General features: G+C 37.7%; 1 protein-coding gene across 3 annotated transcripts in view; it reads right to left on the bottom strand.

Annotated features, from left to right (window-relative positions):
* LOC122743444 (CREB binding protein) overlaps positions 1-21,343 on the bottom strand; it is a 170,181-nt gene extending 148,838 nt beyond the window's left edge. For 2 of the 3 annotated variants that reach the window (XM_043988406.1, XM_043988414.1), the window contains exon 1: positions 20,599-20,986. In XM_043988406.1, coding sequence (XP_043844341.1) covers positions 20,599-20,683 — 85 coding nt within the window. In that variant the 5' untranslated portion in view covers positions 20,684-20,986. Of the gene's footprint in view, positions 1-20,598; positions 20,987-21,324 lie in introns of those variants that run through there. The other variant, XM_043988398.1, reaches the window with a different exon arrangement.
* Positions 21,344-21,576: the final 233 nt, after the last annotated feature.

The following is a 21,576-nucleotide window of genomic DNA, read 5'->3' as shown; positions in this document are numbered from 1 at the left end:
GTAGCATGACATTCAGTCAACAAGTATTTATTAATCGCCTGGAATGTTCCAGGCAGAGAATAAAAAGGCAAAAAACAATCCATACTCTCAAGGAGTTCTTAGTCCAATAGGGAAGGCAACATGCAAACAACTATGCAAAAACAAGTTATATACAGAATAAATTGGAGATAATCTCAGAGAAAAAGATTAAGGAAGACTAGGAAAGGCTTCTTAAGGAAGGAGTAAATTGACTGAGACTTGAAGAAAGCAAGGGAAGCCAAGAGATAGAAATGAGGAAAAAGTGCATTCTAGACATGAGAGGACAAACAGTGAAAACCTTAAGTCTAGAAACAGAATTCAAAAAATAGGAAAAGGCTGGCATCATTGGACTTACACAGTGCATGGAGAGGAATAAGAAGACTAGAAGGGTACCAAGGAGCCAGGTTACATAGAACTTTAAAAGCCAAGTCAAGGATTTTATATTTGATCCTAGAAGTAATAGGGAACAACTGAAGTTTATTTAAATAGGGTGGCAACATTCATGGTGAGACCTGCATTTTACAAAGATCAACTTAGTACATTTTCTTCTTTGGCCATAAGCTCCTTTAAGGCATAGACTATTTTCATTTTTGTTTTTCTATGGCCAACAGAGTCTGGCACAAAGTAGGTGATCAATAAATGTTTATTAATTGACTGACTAAACAAAAAGTACAAGTAAAAACTTCATTAAACAAAATTCTCATAATTTGGACCAAAAAACTCCATTAATGTCTTAGCAGCAATGACTAGTGGTAACTTTAGTTTGAAGGTTATGGTAACCAGTTACAATTTCTGACAGACCCTGCCCAAGCTCTATGGTATTAGTACAGGACTGGTAGCAAACTGTATGTCTGCATCACTCTCTGACACAGAAGATATACTGGAACAAAATCAAAAAATTGAAAAAATACAAAATGAGAGACACGATATAAAAAACAATTGACTTGGAAAACGAGCTGAGAAATAAGTTAAGAATCATGGAACTCCTCCAAAAACATGATTTTTTAAAAATCCCAGATATCTCTTTCAAGAAATCACAAATATAAACTTCAGGAATCTAGAAGAATCAGAGGACAAAGTGAAGGCAGAAAAAACAATCTACCAATGATCTCCTGAAAGGTACCCCAAATGTAAAAGTCCTAGGAATGCCATGGCCAAAGCACAGAGCTCCTATATGGAAAAAAAAAGTATAAGCATCTAGAAGAAGCAGTATCAAGGAACTACAACCAGGATCACACAAGACTCAGCAGCTTCTACTAAAGTAATCATAATCATAACAACAAAAATAGCATTTGTATGATACTATGAGGTTTGTGAACTGCTTCATAACTATCTCATTTGCTGCCCACAAAAACCCTGAGAGCTAAGTACTATTACCCCCAATTTACAACTAAGGAAATTGAAGCAGAAAATACGTTAAGTGACTTGCTCAGAGCTACACAGCTAGAATCTGGGGTAGAATGAGAACTCAAGTCCTCCAGAAGGGGTTCTGCTAAATCTTTACTGTATCATCTAGTTTCCTCAAAAACAAAAGAAAACAAGACAACAGCAACAACAGAAGAGACCTTAGAACACAATATTCCAAAAGGCAGAGGGTAACATTACAATACAAAATAACTTGTTCTGGGGGCAGCTAGGTGGTGCAGTCGATGTTGATAAGGCACCAGCTCAGGATTCAGGAGTACCTGAGTTCAAATCAGGCCTCAGACACTTGACACTTACTAGCTATGTGACCCTGGGCAAGTCATTTAACCCTCATTGCCCCCCCCCCAAAAAAAACAACAACAAACAAACAAAAAACAACCCTTGTTCTACAAGGCAAGAGTAGGGAAAAAATGGCTCTTTATTTGAACAGACAACTTTCCAGCATTTCTGATGAAAAGACCAGAGATGATTGGGAGCATTGAAACACAAATACCAGAGCACAGAGAAACCTAGAAAGCTAAATTTACTCAAGCAATTGGAAGGGGCTATATGATGATAGAGTAAATAACATTCTAATGGGGGGTGGGGAAGTAAGGGAAAGGAGAAAAAACATTCAGAATCTTGAAGTCTTCAAAGGGTACTGAGAAAGTTATTAAGAAAAACAGGTTCTAGAGCTGGAATGATTCTAAGTTTTAAGAAGGGAAAGAAAAGAAAGGATGAAAAAAGGAATAAAATAGAGTAGAAAAGAGAAAGACGGTAGTGAGGAATTTGCTATTTATCAAAATTGGGGTGAGAAGAGTATGCAAACATGGAGGAAAGGGTGAGGGAAATGGGAATTGTATGAACTTTAATATTTGAAACGGACAATGGAAGACTGAACATACAAACATAATTTGGCATAGAAATAGATCAAACTAACCAGGGAAGGGGGAGGTGGGGCAGGAATAAGTAGAGGGTTGGGGCAGCTAGGTGGCGCAGTGGATAAAGCACCGGCCCTGGAGTCAGGAGTACCTGAGTTCAAATCCGGTCTCAGACACTTAACACTTACTAGCTGTGTGACCCTGGGCAAGTCACTTAACCCCAATTGCCTCACTAAAAAAAAAAAGTAGAGGGTTGAGGATAATACTGATAAGGGAATAGTAGCAAGCAAAATGAACTTTCTGATTCTGAAGTAGGTATTAAAAGGGGGAGGAAATGTTTATAGTTGCTTCTTAGACAAATGAAGAATGGCTGAAAAAATTGTGATACATGAATGTTGTAGAATATTATTTTGCCTGAAATGATGAAAGAGATGATTTCAGAAAATCTTAGCAGGCAAAGTGAAGCGAGCAGAACTAGACCAATTCATATAAGAACAAAAACATTATAGAGAAAAACAACTACGAAAGGCTTAACTCTGATTAAAGCACTGACTAACCATTTCTCCAGATTACTCATGTTACCTATCCCCTGACAAAGAGGTGATGGAAACAAGGTGCAAATGCATTCATTTTTTGATGTAGCCACTGTGGGGATTCATTTTCCTTAACTATACTTAATTGTTAAGAACGGTTTTCTTTTTTTTCCTCATTTTTAACTGAGAGGTGTGGCCTGACCAATAGCAATGGGGAAAAAAAGCCAATGTAACAGGTTTCATAAAAGGAAATTGAGGGGGTAGCTAGGTGGCGCAGTGGATAGAGCACCAGCCCTGGATTTAGGACCTGAGTTCAAATCCAGCCTCAGACACTTGACATTTACTAGCTGTGTGACCCTGGGCAAGTCACTTAACCCTCACTGTCCAACCAAAAAAAAGGAAAGTAAGGAGAAAACGCAGACAAGTACTATTTTAAAGTAACACAGAATTTAGAATTATATGCTATTTTTTTTTAAAGCAGGCAGTATAAAATGAGAATTCTTCTATGTGTGTAGAAATGCTCCTTTTTGATGTTTAATTTTTAATATTCTGGGGGAACAAAAACATGTATGAGTACTTGACTTTGTGTAAAGTTCAATTCCTGGCCCTCACACTTACTAGATTTGTGCCTATCTATAGGTAATCAATCAATATTTATTAATTGCCTGCTTTGTGCCTGGCATTGTAAGGGACTAGGCATATAAGGAATGAAACAATCCCTACTCTAAAAGAGCTCAGATTCTACTAAGAGAAAATCATTTCACCTCAGAGCAGATGTAGCATAGTAGAGAGCATGTGTTCCTAGACCTTCAGTCAAAATAAACCTGAATTCAAATCTTACCTCTGACACTTACAATCTGTGAGCAAATCACTTAAAACTCAGTTAAGTCTCAAGTCCCTCAGGTTCTTCATCAGTAAAATGGGGATAATATTGGGAGTACCTACCTCACAGCATTGCTGTAGGGTGCAAAGGAGAAAATGTACATAAAATGAGCTTTGAGTTCTACATGTCAGCTTATTATGATTATTGTGGTTCCCTGCTCTGTCAAATGGAAATAACCATCTGTTATACTTACAGGGTTATCTTAAGATATGTAAAACATATAACAACCTCTCAATGGCTCAAGTAACTCTATAAAATCAAAAGTAATCTGTTTCTAGGAGGCAATAAGTAGACCTAGGCTCTATTTTCAACTCTGTCACTAATAACTAATTAGCTTTATGAGCCTAGGTACCTCTCTCTGAAACTTTATTCATTAAAGAGTTGCACTAGAGATGATCTCTAAATACTGCCCACCTGTAATACTTAATGACTTTTATGACACGTTACTAATAATCATTCATTTTAACCATACCAAAGAGAACTTATTCAATATGTTGATTTGAATTGATCAGTATTAGAAAAATAAAACTGATTTCCACTAATTTGATTAGCTTAGTTTCAATGACTACAAATTAATGAGGTTTTCTTCTATCCAGAAGACATACAACCATTATTCAGCGGTTGGTTCAACTTAATACTTACGTTTGCCAGTGATAATAGAAGTTTTAACCAAGACTTTCATTCAGTCTTTCTTTTTTTGTGTGTGTGAGACAATTGGGGTTAAGTGACTTGCCCATAGCCAGTAAGTGTCAAGTGTCTGAGGCTGGATTTGAACTTAGGTACTCCTGACTCCAGAGCCAGTACTCTATCCACTGAGCCACCTAGCTGCCCCTTAGTCTTTCATCTTAAGCCATTCTCTTAGACCAAGCAAAGGGAAGGAGTTCCTCCAATTTACTAAGCAATATTTGTTACACTGACATCACAATCTGTCAATCAACAACTTTTTTACCTATAATATTAATGGGAAGAAGGGAGATAGAGGCAAATGAATTAAAAAACTAAGGAAAAAGGACAGGGATGTATTTTGGTTTTGGTTTTGGTTTTTTGGGGGGCAATGAGGGTGAAGTGACTTGCCCAGAGTCACACAGCTAGTTAGTGTCAAGTGTCTAAGGTTGGATTTGAACTCAGGCCCTCCTTAATCCAGGGCCCATGCTTTATCCACTGCGCCACCTAGCTGCCCAGGGATGTATTTTTAAAAATACACAAAAGAAATATAGAAACAAATTTAAATTACCATAATCTACAAATGCTACAGAAAGGTACAATCATCAGAAAAGAGGTAATGAAGTAAGCTCATAGAAGGTAACAACTGTTTTTGAGAAAAAAGGCATAGATTAGCAGGGAAAAAAATGAGGACTGACGTGCAAAACTAAGGAAATGGGAACAAGCAAATTAAGCATGAGTAAGAGCAAGTAGTATTGTTTGAAGTAGATGGTTACATAAAATTAAGTTTCTGTAATGGTGGAGGGCCTAGAAGCTCATATAAAAGATTTTCAATTCAACAAACATTTAAGTGACGTTGGTATGTAATATGAAGCTATTAAAAGTTTTCTGGATGGGAAATTTGTATAAATTATCTTCACATGACCATGTAAATAATTTTTCAGTATTAGTCAGCATTATTCAAATCTTTTGATCCTGATATCTATTGACTAATAATAGCTACCACTTATACAGTGCTGTAAGGTTTGCAAAGCACTTTACAAATATTCTCATTTGATTCTTATTACAAGTTTGGAAGGTAGTTGCTATTATTATTCTCATTTTACAAATGAAGAAACTGAGGCAGAGATTAAATTACATGCCCAAAGTCACATCACTATTAAGTGTCTGGGGCAGAATTTTAACTCAGGTCTTCCTGACTCCAGATCTCAGTACTCTATCCACTGTGCCAACTAGGTGCTGACACCTGTCTTTTAACAAGGAAAGAAATAAATGTGCTAGGTTTTGAGAAATGTTAATATATTAAGATCCAAATGTAACCATCTATATTACAATAGAAGTCACACAGAAGGACTTTTAAACAGGAGTTGAAAGTTCACTGATAGATCATTAAGTAACTGAAACTTTGGAGGAAAGGCAAAGGAAAGAGAAAGAAACTAGTGTTAGAAACTGAGGCCAAGGGGCAGCTAGATGGCACAGTGGATAGAGCACCGGCCCTGGAGTCAGGAGTACCTGAGTTCAAATCCGACCTCAGACACTTGATACTTAGTAGTTGTGTGACCCTGGGCAAGTCACTTAACCCCCATTGCCTCACTAAAAAAAAAAAAGAAAAAAAAAAGAAAAAAGAAATTGAGGCCAAGAAACGAATAGGTTGAATAAAAAAATCAATTCACATGACTATTACATAACCTGAAATTTGTGTATACACACATATTTACCTCATTCAATAGCAACAAATTAGGTTTTATATTCATTATAAAACATACTTTACATAAAGGAATCTAGCTTACCTTTCATTTAACTATTTACCTCAAATGATACTATCATACTTTCTCCCGAAGTGGTTCAAATAGTAACTTTCAAGAATGCTTAAAGTATTGCTGGATGTATAGAGAAATAAAAGAATATCCCTATAATAGTTGTGTTCTTAATAGAGTTTTAAATGGGTAACTTTTTCTGGTCATTTGTAGATGAACAACAAGTAGCAATGAATTTGAATATAGACTGTACGCTTAAAAATGATTCACACTAGAATATATCAAAGTAGAAGATTCAATTTCTACCCCCACAATGGATTTTTATACTGAACTGAGGCACTCTGAAATAATTTCCTATATTCACTTTTGTAGTCTCATTTTTCTATGATCTATAAAGCTAAAGCATTAATATATAATTCAAGGGTTTAGAAAGGTTCTCTTGAATTTTAGGAAATATAAGTTGCTAGTTTTAATCAAGTGATATTGATAAAATTATATTTGAAGAAAAATAGTATGAAACTCCTCTATCCAATATATAAACTCTCAAAAAATATGAACTTTCATGTTTGCAAACCACTATATAAAATGGTTTATTTATGTGACAGCAGAAGACACTCGAAAGGATTCCTTTAAACAGGAGCTTCAAATGATATATATTCAGAATGTTCTTTCCCAAAAAGGTATATACCCCAACTCAGTATTTGTGAAAAATCCTAATTATTTCAGACATTTTCTGTTGGTTGCTTATCATCACTGAGTTTGATTAAATGTCACTAAAAAGCTCAAACCAAATGTATTTGGTATTCTGCTATTTTTCTTATTCAAGCAATAGTCACATAGCCTTTCTAATTAAAATTAAACTGTATTTAACTAGGGTTTCACAAAGCTTACAAGACAAACATATGGGTGTGATCATCTGACTGCAAGAAACAGAAACTCAAATTGACAAAACATAAATTAAAGGCAGAATTTATATAAATACAACTAAAAATATTCTTTATAGAAACAGATTTAAATAACTAAAGAGATATTGTTTGTGATTGGTGATACCACTTAAGTTTAAATATGTATTTTCATCTAACTAAACTAAAATTGAACTAGACAAAAAATGCATTTAGAAAAACAAAAGGTAAAATATTTAAAGAGAAATAATAAAAAACAGGAAGAAGTCATAGCATTATAAGAGCTCAAATTATACTATAAAGAAGTAATCATCAAAAACCATTTGAGGGGCAGCTAGGTGGCACAGTGGATAGAGCACCGGCCCTGGAGTCAGGAGTACCTGAGTTCAAATCCAGCCTCAAACACAACACTTACTAGCTGTATGACCCTGGGCAAGTCACTTAACCCAACTCCCACACTAAAAACAAAAACAAATAAACAAAACAAAAACAAAAACAAACAAAAAAAAACCCATTTGATATTGGTTAAAAAAGAGAAAAGTTGATCAATAGAATAGACTAGGTTAAAAAGACCCAGAAAGAATTGGCTATAAATACTCAATAAGCCCAAGGATACCAACTCCCAGTTTAAGGACTGTATTTGACAAAAACTAATGGGATACGAGAAAGTGGTTTGGAAGAAATTAGGTCTAGGCCAACACCTTAAACCAAATAACCACTTTAAGCTACAAATAATCACTAAAAAACAAATTAATAGAATGGAAGGAGGCACCTTACATAACTATGGCTAGGGAGAGAATTCTTAACATGAGTGTCATAAAAGGTAAAACAGACCATTTTGATTATATAAAATTGAAAAGTTTTACCACAAACAAAATCAATGTATTACGATTTTATGTACGTAGGAAACTGTTAATTGGGGGTGGGGGGAGAGAAATATTTGCAGCAAATATCTCACATAAAGGTCTTACTTCCAAAATTAAACAGGGAATTGATACAAACTGATACAAAAGAACAAGGGACATTCCCCAATAGAAAAGTAGCAAAAGAATATGAAAAGGTATTCAGCATTTCTTTTGAAAACGATCAATAACAATGTGAAAGAATATTCCCAACCTTGAATAATAATAAAAATAAAAATTTAAACAATTCTGAGGTTCTTCCTCACAGCCATCAGATTGGCCAAGATGACAAATAATGAATAGGGGATGTGGGAAGGCAGGTACACCAATATACTATTGGGGATATGAACTGATCCAACTATTTTGGAAAAATTTTGGAATTTTAGTTTTGAAGTCTCTAACCTACACATACTCCTTGAAGCAGGGAATACTGAACATATATTCCAAAGGTCAAATACAGAAAAAAAAAAAAGGTCCCATATATTCAAAAACATTTATAGTAGCACTGTTTATAGTGGTAAAGATTCAGGAGAATGAGGCACACATTTACAAGCATTCGTTTGTCTATACCTACCTATTTATATGAGAAGTTTTGCTTAGGAAGTAAGGGAAAGTCATTGGGAAGTAAAAGATGAAAGAATAGGAAAAGTAACTTTTTTAAAAGAAAAAAATTAATTGGCAGGAAATAAGGAAATAATTTATATTATAAAAAGGAGTCTTTGAAAAGTCATCAAAAACTACTTCTACATAATGAGTTTTCATAACATCTGAACTAATGAGTAAAGTACCACAATTTCCCTTGGTAATCTATTCTAGTTGAGGAAATCACTTAACCTGAGCTTTGAATTCCTCTGCATTAAAATAGCAACAAGTACCTCAACAAGTACTTCTAAGCAAAGTAAGTACTAAACAAGTAAGAGCTAGTATTTTAGCAGTAATTAATTATTACACTGTTTCTTTAGTGAACTTCCCTAATGAATTTACAATATGATTTAACTCACATGCAACCGCTATGGTGCACAATTACTATAAAAACAAGGTGAAACTGTATTGAAGAGAAGTGATTTAAGAGATTTTCACATAAGAGCAGCTTTTAGCAAACATAGACATGAGAAAGGGGATGTTACTTAATCATGAGAAATGTATTTTTCACTACTGAATACTTCACCAAGTACTAGCTTGATGAAATTTAAAGGGATAAATATCGAGGATTACTCCTGGGTTTAAAAAACAACAACACATACACATAGAATGAGGGATACTTGGCTAAACAATATTGCACATTAAAAGACCTGGGATTTTTAATGGACTGAAAGTTCAATATTAATTGAAAAAATAAGACAATCAAAAAACCTAATAAGCTCTTCTTGCACTACTATCTTTTTAGACACCTTTACATCTCTCATATTCCTTGTCCTCTGTCCTCTTCTTTCAATCATACAGTGGCCACCCCTGTGATTTAGACCCCCTTATCCCCATAAGGTGAATTATAGCAAGTCTCTATTCCTAAACCATAGTTCCGAACACACCGTCACTCCCCTGATCAATAAGCCTTAGTACCTCTACTGCCTTTAGTATCCATACAAAATCCCAAACTTATTTTGCACTACTCTCATTCACAAACTCTTCCATTTAGCCAATTGGTCCTCTTGATGTTTCTTACAAACAATAATCCATCTCCTATCTCTAAGCAGGCTTTCCCTCATGTCTGGAATGCTCTACCTCATCTTGGCTGCTTAGAATCCCTAAAGTTCAACTCAAATGCCATCTCCTACATGAGATCTTTCTGGATTTCCCCAGATGTTATTACCTGTCCTTCATTCCACCAAAATTACCTTGCATTTATTTTATACTTTTATTTACTAATATGTGTTCAATGCTTTCTTCCCACAGAGAATGGAAGCTCCTTGAAGGCAGAGAATATTTCTTTTTTGTCTTTTATCCCCAGAATCCAACACAGTGCCAGGCACATAGTAATTTAGACTAATGAATTTTTGTTGATTGAACAATCAAGGGAGATGAGAGTCTCAAAGCATTCTGATCTGGAGTACTGTATCCAACTGTGGAACCTGCATTTAAGAAGGATAAGAGGGAGGGGCAGCTAGGTGGCGCAGTGGATAGAGCACTGGCCCTAGATTCAGGAGGACCTGAGTTCAAATCCGGCCTCAGACACTTTACACACTTACTAGCTGTGTGACCCTGGGCAACTCACTTAACCCCAATTGACTCACCAAAAACAAACCAAAAAAAAAAAAAAAAGGTTAGAGGGCCTATGGACTACATCCAGAGGAGAACAGTAAGAATTAAGGAGACTGGGAGAGAAGGGCTTAAAATCATACTATAGAAGCTTGAACTAAAGGATCTGATCTGGAGAAAAGACGACAACTTTGGGGAAAACATTACCCCTTTCCCTTCCTCCTACCTCAAAGTACCTGAAGGGCTATCATGTAAAAGTGGGATTAGATTTGGTTTTTTGCCCCCAGATGACAAAGCTAGATACACTGGTTGAGAGGCAGATTTTGCATTGATACAAGGAAAAGCTTTCTAAGAATTACAGCTGTCCAAATGTGAAAACAGTTGCCTCTGAAGGTAGGGAGATACCCCTCTCAAACCTTCACAGAATTTTACATTTAGAAAAAAAACCCTTAGTGATATCTATTCAAATACCTTCATTTTACGAATGAGGAAAATACAGCCCAAAAGGTTTAAATGACTTGCCCAGATTAAGTGCATAATGCTGATATTAAAAACCTTGTCTTCTGCTGATAAAGGTCTTCTAACTACAAATTTCATAGTCTTTCTTCTACATATTGTCAAACATAACTGAAAAGCAGCCACATCAAATAAATATCAAAGTCCCTCTATAAGGTAATGTTAGAAAACAAAGCAGTGCAACTTTTGCTTTAATCTTGGAGCTCAAAAATAACTTTGCTTTTTCACATTTAGAGTTAATAATAATTATATATGGAACAGGGTAGCAGCTACTCATTGTCTCTGTCCACAGGAGATAAAACTAAAAGGCTAATTTAAATTGTAGCATGAGTGATTTAGGAATTTTCTACAACTGACACTTTTTAACACTAGATTAGGTTATTAAAGGAAATTGTCATATTTCCTCTCCTGGCAAACTCAAGATTTCATGAGTTGTTTCAATGTTGAGAAAAAGAATGGCAAGCTGGTATAAGAAGAGCATTATGGTGCTATCCATCCTCAGAGAAAGAACTGATGGTTTCTGAATACAAATTGAAGCATACTCTTTTAAACTTTCTTTTTTCTTGAGTTTTTTGTCATCTATATTTTCTTTCACAACATGTCTAATATGGAAATGTTTTGCATGATTACACATGTATAACCTATATCAAATTGCTTGCCTTCCCAATGGGGGTGGTGGTGGTGGTGGTAGAAGGGATGAGGAGGGAGGAAGGGAGAGAATTTGGAACTCAAACTTTTTGTGTGTGTCTGTGGGGTTTTTTTTTTTGGTGAGGCAATTGGGGTCAAGTGACTTGCCCAGGGTCCCACAGCTAGTAAGTGTTAAGTGTCTGAGGCTGGATTTGAACTCAGGTACTCCTGACTCCAGGGCCGGTGCTCTATCCACTGTGCCACCTAGCTGCCCCATCAAAGTTTTTTAAATGAATGTTAAAAAGTGTTTTTTACTTGTAATTGGGGGAAAATAAAATACTAAAGAAATTCCAAAAGAAATGAAAAAAAGAGCATTTTCGTCTCAGGATACAAAACCTAAGGAAAAGACTCAGATGTTGAAGATATAGGATGAACTGGTCAAAACAAATTTAAAATGGAACATTTTAAAAATAACTTGCCCCACTAAATCTACCATTCTGCCATACTTTTTCTCTCTTTTGATGGTCCCAAGTACTTAAAGGTTCCCTTCCCTTTCTCTGTCACTCCTACCTAATCAATTCAAGGGCAAGTTTTACAGATTCTACCCTTTCTGATCTCTTCAATCATGCCCTCCTCTGTACTCACAAGAACTACCCTAGTTCAGGCATTTAACACCTCATGTCAACTATTTCCCACAGACTCTAAATTGGTCTCTCTGATTTGTCTTTCTTTGTCTAATCTATCCTCCACAAAACTACCAAAATGATCTTCCTACAACACAGATCTACACCACTTCACAGCTCAAAAATCTTCAATGGCTCCCTAAATGATTGTAGGATAAAATCAAAATCCTCCTCCTGGCACTCAAGACCCTCAACAATATGTCCAAACCCACTTTTCCAGGTTTATTTCATATTATTCCCATTTTGGTTACAACTAAACCAAAGTACTGGTTGTTACCTAACCTTGGCAAACCATTCATTTCCTGTGCATGTTCCTTCCTATCACATGAGTGGATCATTTTCCAAGGCTCGGCACAGGTGTCATCTCCTCCATAAAACCTTTAGTGATCTTCTACTACATTATGACCCACCAGTTTTAACTGGGTAGTATATGTGTAAATGTTACTATCCATAACAGTGTGACAGAAAAAAAAATGACAAATACAAAGAACCTGGAGAAACTTGGGAAGGTCTGTATAACCGATATAGAGCTAACAGAACAATTTACAGTACAATCACAATAAGAATTCAAAACTGACCAATATACTATCTAAATTTGACTTCAGTGGCCTGATACTGACCCTTGCCTCTTGGCACATACAATGAAGTACACATTTGCAAACTTGGCCAATGCTTTTATTTTATTTCCTTAATTGTATTTATTTGTTACAAATGAGAGTTTTATAGAGGTAGAGGCATATGGTCAGGGGGAGAGAAGAATTCTAACATTTTAATAAGAAAATGTTTTTTAAAGTTTCTAAAGTGAAGATTGGCATCCTAGTGCAATGGGAAGAACATGGTAGACTGAAGGCAGGGAACTCAGAATACTCAGTTGTTGAACTAGTTACACCACTATGAACTAGGTTGGTGATTGATCCTGGGCAAATCTCATCTTTAGGTGTCAGTTTACTTCTTAGTAAAATAAAGGAACTGGACTAAATATCTATGGTTCTTCCCAATTCAGAAACTGTGTGATTTTATACACTATTAATGTCATACTATGCTGTTCACTGGGGACTTCAGGATGCTGTCACAGAACCTCGGAAATTTTAATAAGCTGATTAACCACTTTTTAAAACTCAATTTTTAAACTTTAATGGACTTTTCCAGAATACTTCACTGGGAAGAATTAAACTCTGGGATAGTATAGTAATAGTAACTACAGTAGAATGAAGCCCTGATTTAAGATATAATTTTTCAAACATACCTATTTCAACTTAACAGGATAGTTGTAATTTAGTCAAACTATCTCAATTACTTTTTTTTTCAAACATACTACCAAAAAAAATTACCATTACCACTGACAAGTATGCACAAAAATTCATGATACATGTATGCTGTATGTAGGACACTTGAAAAAAACCTGATAATTAACTACTAAATACTTTTTTGACTATTTCAATCATGTTTAAGGAATATACAAACAAATCAAAATAATTTAAGTATAAGAAGTATGTTCCAATTAGACTGTACTTTATACATGTAAGCTTGACTCCTTCAGACCTCTATTTAGTCTATGAATTTAAAAACTGTCTTTTTAATAGTAGGTAAACTAACAATATTCTATATAAAAACCAATTCTAAATTTTAAGAGAAGCCTATTCAGTAGTGTGTGAAAAAATTCTACCAAATCTCAATTACATACACCTATGAAAAGAACATTAGAATTACAGTGAAAATCAGACAATCCAAAAAACTGGGTCAAATCTATGGGAGAAAATGTCCCATGTGTTACATGTCCCTGTGTTACATATGAAAGGCAAATATAAAAACACACAAAGATTATTAAACCTAGGTAGATAAGTCTTTCCTCCATAGTTATTACTTCATTGATTTATGATAGTTACATTGTTGACATCTACTAAGTACTATATTGGTTTGGGTTTACATATACTGACTCCAAACTTCTTTTAACAGCAAAGGCCTGTCTTTTCAATATAAACAATTTACTAGTGCTGCTTTATGATATCAACCTAAAACAAGAGATACACCAAACAACTAAGTTTCACGGAAAGGGAAATGGACAGCCGAAGTGATGTATGTGAGCAAACTGCAACATATAACTAGGAACTCCAAAGAACAGGAGTAAAGGATATAATTACCAGAATTCCATGAAAGAAGATGGGAATGGGATAGCCCTTTAATCAAGGTAAAACAAAGAATGAGCGCTGACAGATGGAAGACCAGAGTGCTCCACCTATATCTTCTTGCTGCAAGTTGGGTAGATCACTTGTGGTGAACTTTTGGGAGAACAATGATTCATTATAGGATGTCCAGGAATGGTTGGTTAGCAATCAAATCAATGAGGTCACAAATCTATTTGAGTATAATTATATGTACACCTCACTTCAAGAAAAATAAATATATTTAAGTTTCTTGAGATCACAGTTTTTCTTTGTATGTTATAATACTTATTGAATGAGTATAAAAAATGAGATTTACAAAAGTATTTTCTTGGATAAGGTACCTCAGAATCTCTACCTCAGAGATAGAAGAGAACTGAGAAGTAGTCAACACTAAGTCAACTCCTACCTGAGCAGGAAATGCTTTCTGCTACACCTCTGATAAGTGGCCTTCTAGCCTCCATTTAAAGACCTCTAGTGATGGGAAGAGGGGCTTCTTCTTAAAGTATTCCCTTATGTGAACCTTAATTTACCTTTACAAAATTTCTACTGCTTCTAGTTCTGCCCTTTGGGGCCAAACAAAACAAATCTAATCCCTTTTCCACATGACAGTCCTTCAAATACTTGAAGAAAACTATATACTTTTAACTTGTTGAGACAGTTTTCCAGAAAAACCCTACAGTCCCGTGTGTGTGTGTGTGTGTGTGTGTGTGTGTGTGTGTGTGTGTTGTTTTTAGTGAGGCAATTGGGGTTAGGTGACTTGCCCAGGGTCACACAGCTAGTAAGTGTTAAGTGTCTGAGGCCAGATTTGAACTCAGGTACTCCTGACTCCAGGGCCGGTGCTCTATCCACTGCGTCACCTAGCCGCCCCCCAGTTCCTTTTTAAAAAAATACCACAAACTTTTCATCCTTGTTTCCTCCATCCTATCCTACTTTAAGAACTTCTCCACATGGATGACCCCATCAGTACCTCAAACTGAATTAAGTCCAAACACCCTGATTACCTTTTCCACTACATCTGTCCCTTCCCCCAACTTACATTTTTTCTGAAGCACCGCATATTTCCCATGTTCCTAACTTTGGGATTATTCTTAATTGTTCCCACCCTTCCCCCAACATCCAATTAATTACCAAATCTTACTGATTCCACCTCAGAAATCTCTCTGTCATCATTTCCTTTCTATTCCCATTGCCACCTCACCTTACTATTCCTTATTTCATTACCACCATCCTAGAAAACTGAAATAGTCTAATTAAAAATCTTCAATGGGGTCTCTTGGCCATGTTTAACCCAAAGTTAAGGTCATCAAGAAGTTCATCACTGGCAATATTGTGAAAGCCATGTCCTTCTGTAACATCTATGAAGTTAGCATCTTCCATTCCAAAGTGCTTCCCAAACTGTATGTAAAACTGGATTAATGTGTAATCTACACAATCTAGAGGGTGGACATGCTGTAAAACATTAAGATATCAGACATCTCCACCCCATTCCAAAGCTGTGTGTGTTACCGAGCTATCTGCCCTATCAACACTCAGAACTCTTCAGATAAAAATAAAATGGCCAATCTATGGAAAAGAAATCAAAACCTCCCATGGCTCCCTACTGTTCACTACATAAGAGTTTCAACTTTATTACCTGGCATTTGAGGTCTTCCTTAAAATCTGGTAGCCCTGATTTTCCAAGTTGACTCATATTCTTACCTTCCAACTACACTGTCTTATACAGGGATTCTTAACTAAGGGCACATGAAAATCTGGAGTTTAAAAACATTTTTTTCTTAATTATTTCCTATTGGCTTCCTTTACAATCTTATGTATTTTACTTTAAACATTTAAAAGTATTATTCTGAGGAGTCTATAGGTTTCATCAGACTGACAAAGAGGAACCTGACAGAATAAAGGTTAAGAACCTCTGACAGAGTCAAATATGGCTCCTCTGCCTCTCAAACTTGCCACATACCCTCAAACCTCCATGTCCTTCCATTCACACAATGTTCTTCCCTTTTTGGAAATGCCCTCCCTCCACCTGTTGAATCAATGTATAAAAATGCTATTTACACAAACTTTACAGAAACAAATCTAAGGCAGAAAGTTAAATACCTTTGTGTGGCATTTTCAGAACTAGGAGAAAAACTATTAAACTAGTCTACTACTACCACAGGGATCCTTTCTTCTTAGACCTCTCCCCCCAGTATCTTCTTCTGAATAGACATTAAATATGCTTTTTTTCACAACAGTATGAGTTAGTCTAAATAAGTTGCATACTCCCTTAACAGTGGACCAAAGGTTGTGAAGAATGAAAATGTAAAGTCTGACAAAATATGCTACAAAACCTATAGATCATAAGATAACAAATTTACAGCTGGAAGGGATCTTCTATGTCTTTTTTTTTCTTTTGTGGGACACTGAGGGTTAAGTGACTTGCCCAGGGTCACACAGCTAGTAAGTGTGAAGTGTCTGAGGTCAGATTTGAACTCAGGTCCTCCTGAATCCAGGGCTGGTGCTTTATCCACTGTGCCACCTAGCTGCCCCTGAAAGGCCATCTCGTCCAACTATTTTATTTTACAGATGAGGAAACTAAGGCCCATGAGTTAAATAGCTTACCCAAGGTCCCACAGGTAGTAAATATCAGAAACAGGATAGAAATCTGGGTCCTGATACCAAATCCAGCACCCTTTACATTATACCATGTTGCCTCCTTAAAGCTCTAAGTAGTTCTTCAACGTGTAATTTGGATGCTTCATCTATTTCCTGCAGCTCCCCCTCCTTTTGTCACTTTGTAATTAATTAGAACTTCTACCTTCAAAACTTAGTTCTAGTCCTACTTCCTCCAGGAAGCCTTCATTACCAACTCCCTGATTATGGGGCTAGAGCAAGGATAACAGGTGAATGAATGACCAGAGTGCTCTACTCCCTCTTCTCTCACCACCCCAAACAACCCTCCTACAGCACTACCTACAAGATATTACTCTGTTTTACAACTAATGCACTTATGTAATACTATGTATGTTTTGCCTGTTCCTAGACTGTAAGCTCTATAACAGCAAGGACCATGAGATCTAAACTTTTTAAATCCCCTCCTACTTAGAAATAAAGTACCTGCATATTGTAAATGTGTAAGTCTTTGTTAATATATGAGCACACTTTTCATTTGACCCTCACCACATACTGTCTCCTACTGTTATCTTTTTACACTCCTCCCCCCCTCCCCCATCTATACAAAAGTATACAAAGCTAGCTGCTTGCAGGAAAAGAGTATCTTAAGCTTCTTTGTATCTATAGAACCTGGTGCAATGCTTTACATTTGGTGGGCCTTTAATGAATGCTAGTTGATGCAAGCATGCTACTAAAATGTTAGATTTGATTCTACATTGAGAGGTATTAAAACTAAACTGACAGTGGGAGACAGCCAAGATTGTGCTCCTCCATTCAGAGTCACTGTAAAAATTCTCCAGACTAGCTTGTTTCCTTGTACTCTCAGAATCATAAAATGTCAGAGCAGAAATCAACTTTCAAGATTTCATAGGCCTCAGATGAGTCCATTCTCACTCACATAGCTAGTAAATACAAGAATCAGAGGCAGAACTCAAATTCAGGTCTTTTGATTCCAAGCTGAGTGGTTTTTCTTTCCTGTCCTCTCCACTCACCATGTTTTCAGGTTCTTTCCAGACTCAATATTTCCACTAGTCTCCCAAATCCAAGTGTTCAATCTCTAAAACTACACAGAAAGCTTATTAAACACTTGTAAGTCCAAGTTAGCCCCAAATTCTCCCTATCACTACTACTAGATGCTTTCTCCAATTTGTAAGGATACTAAGTGGTTTTCTCCATTTCCATACTCTGGGTCTTACTTCACACTTCCCTATCTCAGGAAACACATTCACCCTTTTGCTGGTGTATTTCATGTATTAAATAGTTGTTAATCTGTTTAATATGTATCCTTAACATCTCTGTCTACAGCATTACTACCTGTCTCAAATTATTAGCTACTAGACAGCAAGGTTGTGTCTGTTTAAGTTGCTTTGTAATAATACCCTACACAGAACCCCATACAAATAATATTAATGATGTTGATTAAGGTTTAAACTAAGACTGAGAATTAAGTTTGTCTGTAGAATTAAATTTAGGTTATCTGCATTACCTATTAATAAATATAATTAATCATTTTTATTTTTTTTCATCCTCAGAAACCAGAAAATCTCCCTCATTTGTTCCTAGAGTTGAGCATAAAGAGGAAGAAAAATTGACAAAAGTGAAAATCTTTTCCTAAGGAACTCTGCTAGGATTAGCAGTATGTAACTGGAAATAGTTGGGTGTATATATCCAGAAAACCCTTTATGGCAACTGCATAACCAGTTTATGTCCCTTTATACAATCAAAGCTTAAAGCAAACTAAAGTACTACCAAAGCAAAATCTGCTATTAGCAGTTTGCATTAAGGTTACTCAGTTTGAGGGCACAAAATTCTCAAGTTGAGGTCCTTTGTTTCCCACTCAAAGACTTCAAATTCACATGCCAAAATTAAAAGGAAAAGGAGAAAAAAATCTATCCTAAGCAGAAAAGGAATGATTAAATTGTGGTTTTCATATTTCTTAAGGAAAAAACACAAAAGAATAAAGATTTAGTATCAAAATAAACTCTAAGTCAATCAACTAAAATTTTGTATTAGCTAATTACTAACATCATTTCTCCCACTGGTTTATGCTTTCCTTTAACTGTTCAAAGACCTGTGCAAAGAGTATTTGTCATTTTTCAATGTTAGTAATGCAGCATGCTATTTAAAAAAAAATGGTTGGGGGATGGGGCGCTATTTAAAAACAAAGAGACAAACTAAAGTTTCTGTTGCAAAGTATGCAGTTGTTTTTTTGTTGTGTTAAAAGTTACATCAGATACAAGTGTTTTCACAAACTGTTTCATTTCAGAGTGCACATCTATAGGCATTGCAGCAACATAAGTCAATTTAGATTCATTCATTATAAAGTAATTTTCATATGTTACTACTGAGATGAAAAGGTTTTATTTGAGAAAGAACATCCATATACTAATAATTACAAGACAAATTTTTACTGTACAAAGACAGATTTTCAAAAAGAGGAAATATGAAGAGTTCACAAAGCTGTGATAGGGAATAAGGTAATGAGTACATTAAAAAAAAAAAAGCAGTGACATGAAAAAGTCTACAGATGTTATTACCCAAGGAAGCCTTCAAAGTTGTACTAATGCATAATTATGCATAAGCATGGTTTTACAACAAGATTCCGAATCACAATGAACTTTTTCTATCATAAATTCCAAGAATTTTTAAATTTTAAAAACAGACGGTCACTTTGTTTTTAAAATAACCTAAATTAAGTTCAGTCAAAGGTGAAGCTTAATTTTTAATTGGACACTTGGCTTGCATAGGTTTATTTAAAACTATCCCTAATTGTAAGAAATATAAAAATACATAGTAACTTTTATGCTATATTACTATTAAAGTTTCGGGTTTAGGACAGTGGAAAGACTTAAGTGGACGGAGTTTCCAAAGTAACTTAATATCATCCCTAGAAACAAACGTGAATTTTTAAAGATTAAATTATCATTAGACTGCATCGAATAAAAAGTTCCTGGGTTTCATTACTTAAAAGTGTATCACTATCAATTAAAGACTATGATTGATGTTGTTGCTGTCCTGCAAATTTAGAAAATATTTCTAATCACCAATCTTTCAACCTCGCTATTTCTCTCCCTTACCACGATGCAGTCCTGCCACTCACACGTTTCAACACTCCGCAGCAGATACACTCATCTGATATCACCACACAAAACAAACACACTGCACCTTACTTTTTTTTTCCTCCTTGGAAAAGTCATTTAGCTTCGAGAGACCCTACAAGGCTGTACCCTAGCAAATCAATCTGAATCGAAGTACCTTTTTCACTGCTTTCCAATCACTTAGCTCCTTTCCTTCAAACTTGGAGGAATTTTTGGGGTGATCAAGGTAAGGGTGGAACGAGGGTTAGTGAAGGTTTAGTGGGAAGATGGGAGCAATTTTACGTGGAATCCCTTTGCAATACCTAACCGGATTAAGAGGGTTCACTTCTCTTCGGAACCCCACCACCTCGGCCATCGCTAACATCCCATTCATCTAGATAAGATCCCAAAGCCTTTCCAGAGAGAAACCCCTTCCCCCCTTCATTTGTGATCTGAAATGGCTACTCACCTTTTGGCGTGGAAAGTGACAGGTAATTCAAAACAGGGTCCACCGACATTAAGCCTACTACCCTCACTGCGGGCTGGGCCTTCTCCCAGTTCCCTGAAACCTACATTAAATCTCAACCCTCTAAGACTCCCAGGACACTTTTCTTCGATCCAATTCACTTCTCTCCCCTTCCTCTCCGGCACTCCAACCCTTTACATTTTCAACCATCTCCCTCCGCCCCTTATTACAGCCAACTCCCCCCCTCCCCCCCAAAAGGCCCCCTGTCCTCACCTGTATTGTCACTGGCTGAGAACCCAGGCGAGTTGAGTTTGGCTCGTTTGGGGTTGGGCGGTCCGTCCAGCAAGTTCTCAGCCATTTTAGCCGGCTCTCGAAAACAGCCCCGCGGGTGGGGGTAGGAGCTGCGAAGGGTCCGGGGCAATCAGGAGACAATCCGGAGCGGGGTGGGGGGGGCGGGGTGGGGGGGTTCGGAGAGCAGTCCCAGCTGGGCCGGCTCCGAGAGGGAGAAGGAGGGGGGGGGGGGTCCGAATGTGTGTATGAGTGAGTGAGATTAGGGGTCGGAGGGGGGAGGGAGGCCAGTGAGGTGGGGGGCCGGTGGAGAAATCACAGCCACAGCAACAGCGCCCCGCAGCGCTCACCGCCCGCCCCCGGCCGCTGCCGCGGCTGCTGCTGCTGCTGCTGCTACCGGCCGCGGCTCCCTCATCCCCTCCCCGCCGCGGCGGCGGCGGCGGCGGCCCGGGACTCCCCCCCGCCCTCCCGAGCGCGACACTCCAAGGAGGGGGGGGCCGAGGCGGCCCAGCTGCCCCCCCGGGGCCCAGCTGGCAGCGACGGTGCCCGGCTGGGGCGGCTCAGTCAGTCCCGGGGAACATGGTGCCTCCCGCCCGCCTGCCTCCTCCTCCTCCTCTTCGTCCTCCTCCCTCCCCCCCCTTCTCGCCCCACTTAATTAATTAATTCTCTCCCCGCCCGGTGGGAGGGGGGCTTCGGGGTTCGCTCCCCTACTCGGTTTGAGGAGCCGGAGCCGCCGCCGCCGCCGCCTTGAGGAAAAACAATGCGCGAAGCGGAGCCTCCGCCGCCGCCGCCGCTGCCGCTGCTGCCCCCCCCACCCCCGTTCCGCCGCCGCCGCCGCCGCCGCCGCGGCTCCGGGAAGCCGAGCCGAGAGCCGTGCGGGGCCGCCGGAGCTGGCGCCGAGGGCCGGGCGGAGCGGGCCGGGCGGACGGAGTGGGGTGCGCGGGCGGTTGTGGGGCCCGGAAC

Source organism: Dromiciops gliroides, chromosome 1 (assembly GCF_019393635.1).
Source record: "Dromiciops gliroides isolate mDroGli1 chromosome 1, mDroGli1.pri, whole genome shotgun sequence".
Taxonomy (NCBI): domain Eukaryota; kingdom Metazoa; phylum Chordata; class Mammalia; order Microbiotheria; family Microbiotheriidae; genus Dromiciops; species Dromiciops gliroides.
This window is presented reverse-complemented; position numbering and strand designations above follow the sequence as displayed.